The sequence below is a fragment of the Austrofundulus limnaeus genome, unplaced genomic scaffold, assembly GCF_001266775.1.
Source record: "Austrofundulus limnaeus strain Quisiro unplaced genomic scaffold, Austrofundulus_limnaeus-1.0 Scaffold1752, whole genome shotgun sequence".
NCBI classification, from domain to species: Eukaryota; Metazoa; Chordata; class Actinopteri; order Cyprinodontiformes; family Rivulidae; genus Austrofundulus; species Austrofundulus limnaeus.
The window spans coordinates 41446-43525 of NW_013954154.1; the positions used below are offsets into that span (position 1 = coordinate 41446).

A 2080-nucleotide genomic window follows, 5' to 3' on the forward strand; every position below is an offset into this window, starting at 1 on the left:
CTGAGACCAGAGAGACAGGTGGACTAACCTGAGACCAGAGAGACAGGTGGACTAACCTGAGACCTGAGTCTTATGAAAACAGAAAAAACTTTCAGAACCAGTTTTTTTTTTCATTCCTGCTCCTGACCCAACTAACCTATCAGGACCCACCTGGACCTGGACCCACCTGGACCTGGACCCTGACCTGAGCTGGTCCACAATCAGATCCTGGTCCCAGGTTCACCCTCAGACACACAAACAGGACCAGCAGATTTTCTGACACAGCAACAATAAAACCGGATTAAATCCGGTCCACGCGCACGCGCAGCAGACAGGTCGTGCGCGCGCTCCGCTTTGAAGCAGATGTCAATCATCCCGCAGCGCGTGCACGAGGGGCTGGAGGACAGCAGTGTCGGGAGCGCGCCTGCTGATGCTTCCAGAAGAAACCAAATCAAATGTTGATGTTCGGAGGTTCTGATGCGGCTCGGTTCGGTTCGGTTCGGACCCACAAACAGATCCTGATTCTGCGGCAGCGCGCGGGAAACGCGACAAACGGCGGAACGAGCTCTGTTCCGACCCGCCCAAACGAGCCTCCGCGTCCAGAACCAGAACCAAGATGTTCCGAGATGTTCTGTAACTCACCCCATCCCGTCCGACACATCGGCTGCTTCCTACCTTTAATCCTGGTTCTGGTTCGGTGCTGAAGCTGCTGGACTCCGAGAGCCTCCCAGGTTCCTCCTCCTCCTCCTCCTCCTCCTCTGCGGTTCTGACTCGCTTCCTGAACTGGGCCGGGAGGAAACGGGAACAATAGGAACGGTTCTGTTGGTGGCGGGAAACAGGACGAGCTTCAGCTGATTTAAGTAAACAAAGAGCTGAAGAACTGTAAACAACAAAACAATGATGTCAACAATGTAAAAATAACCACAAAATATACTGAAAGAATATAAACATGTTATAAACACATTTATTATAAACATGTTATAAACACATTTATTATAAACATGTTAACACATTTATTATAAACATGTTATAAACACATTTATTATAAACATGTTAAAAACACATTTATTATAAACATGTTATAAACACATTTATTATAAACATGTTATAAACACATTTATTATAAACATGTTATAAACACATTTATTATAAACATGTTATAAACACATTTATTATAAACATGTTATAAACATGTGTACTTGTACCTCTACCAGAGTATTTAACAGTGTGTACTTGTACCTCCACCAGAGTATTTAATAGTGTGTACTTGTACCTCTACCAGAGTATTTAGTAGTGTGTACTTGTACCTCTACCAGAGTATTTAATAGTGTGTACTTGTACCTCTACCAGAGTATTTAATAGTGTGTACTTGTACCTCTACCAGAGTATTTAAGTGTGTACTTGTACCTCTACCAGAGTATTTAATAGTGTGTACTTGTACCTGTACCAGAGTATTTAATAGTGTGTACTTGTACCTCTACCAGAGTATTTAAGTGTGTACTTGTACCTCTTCCTCTCCTCTGTTACATTCGGGGAAACAGTTGAATCAGGAAGTGAACAACAACAATTGCGTAAATGATCAGATGAAACAGGAAGTGATGTCATTGTGTGACATCAGGTGGTTAACATGTTACCCACAGTGCAACACTGAGGCAGGATGGCTGCTGTGTTTCAAATCAGGAGGAAAGCTCAGTGTGTGTGTTACACAATGTGTGTAACAGTATGTGTTACAGAATGTGTGTAACAGTGTGTGTTACAGAATGTAACAGAGTGTGTGTTACAGAACGTAACAGAGTGTGTGTTACAGAATGTAACAGTGTGTGTTACAGAATGTGTGTTACAGAATGTGTGTAACAGAGTGTGTGTTACAGAATGTAACAGTGTGTGTTACAGAATGTGTGTTACAGAATGTGTGTAACAGAGTGTGTGTTACAGAATGTGTGTAACAGTGTGTGTAACAGTATGTGTTACAGAATGTGTGTAACAGTGTGTGTTACAGAATGTAACAGAGTGCGTGTTACAGAGTGTTTGTTACAGAATGTGTGTAACAGTGTGTGTTACAGAATGTGTGTAACAGAGTGTGTGTTACAGAATGTAACAG

General features: G+C 42.5%; 1 protein-coding gene across 2 annotated transcripts in view; it reads right to left on the reverse strand.

The window, feature by feature from the left end:
• c19h1orf216 (chromosome 19 C1orf216 homolog) overlaps nt 1-808 on the reverse strand; it is a 3383-nt gene extending 2575 nt beyond the window's left edge. Inside the window, exon 1 of one of the 2 annotated variants that reach the window (XM_014033479.1) lies at nt 622-808. In XM_014033479.1, coding sequence (XP_013888933.1) covers nt 622-626 — 5 coding nt within the window. In that variant the 5' untranslated portion in view covers nt 627-808. The remainder of the gene's footprint in view (nt 1-621) is intronic. The other variant, XM_014033480.1, reaches the window with a different exon arrangement.
• Between the last annotated feature and the right edge of the window lie 1272 nt (nt 809-2080).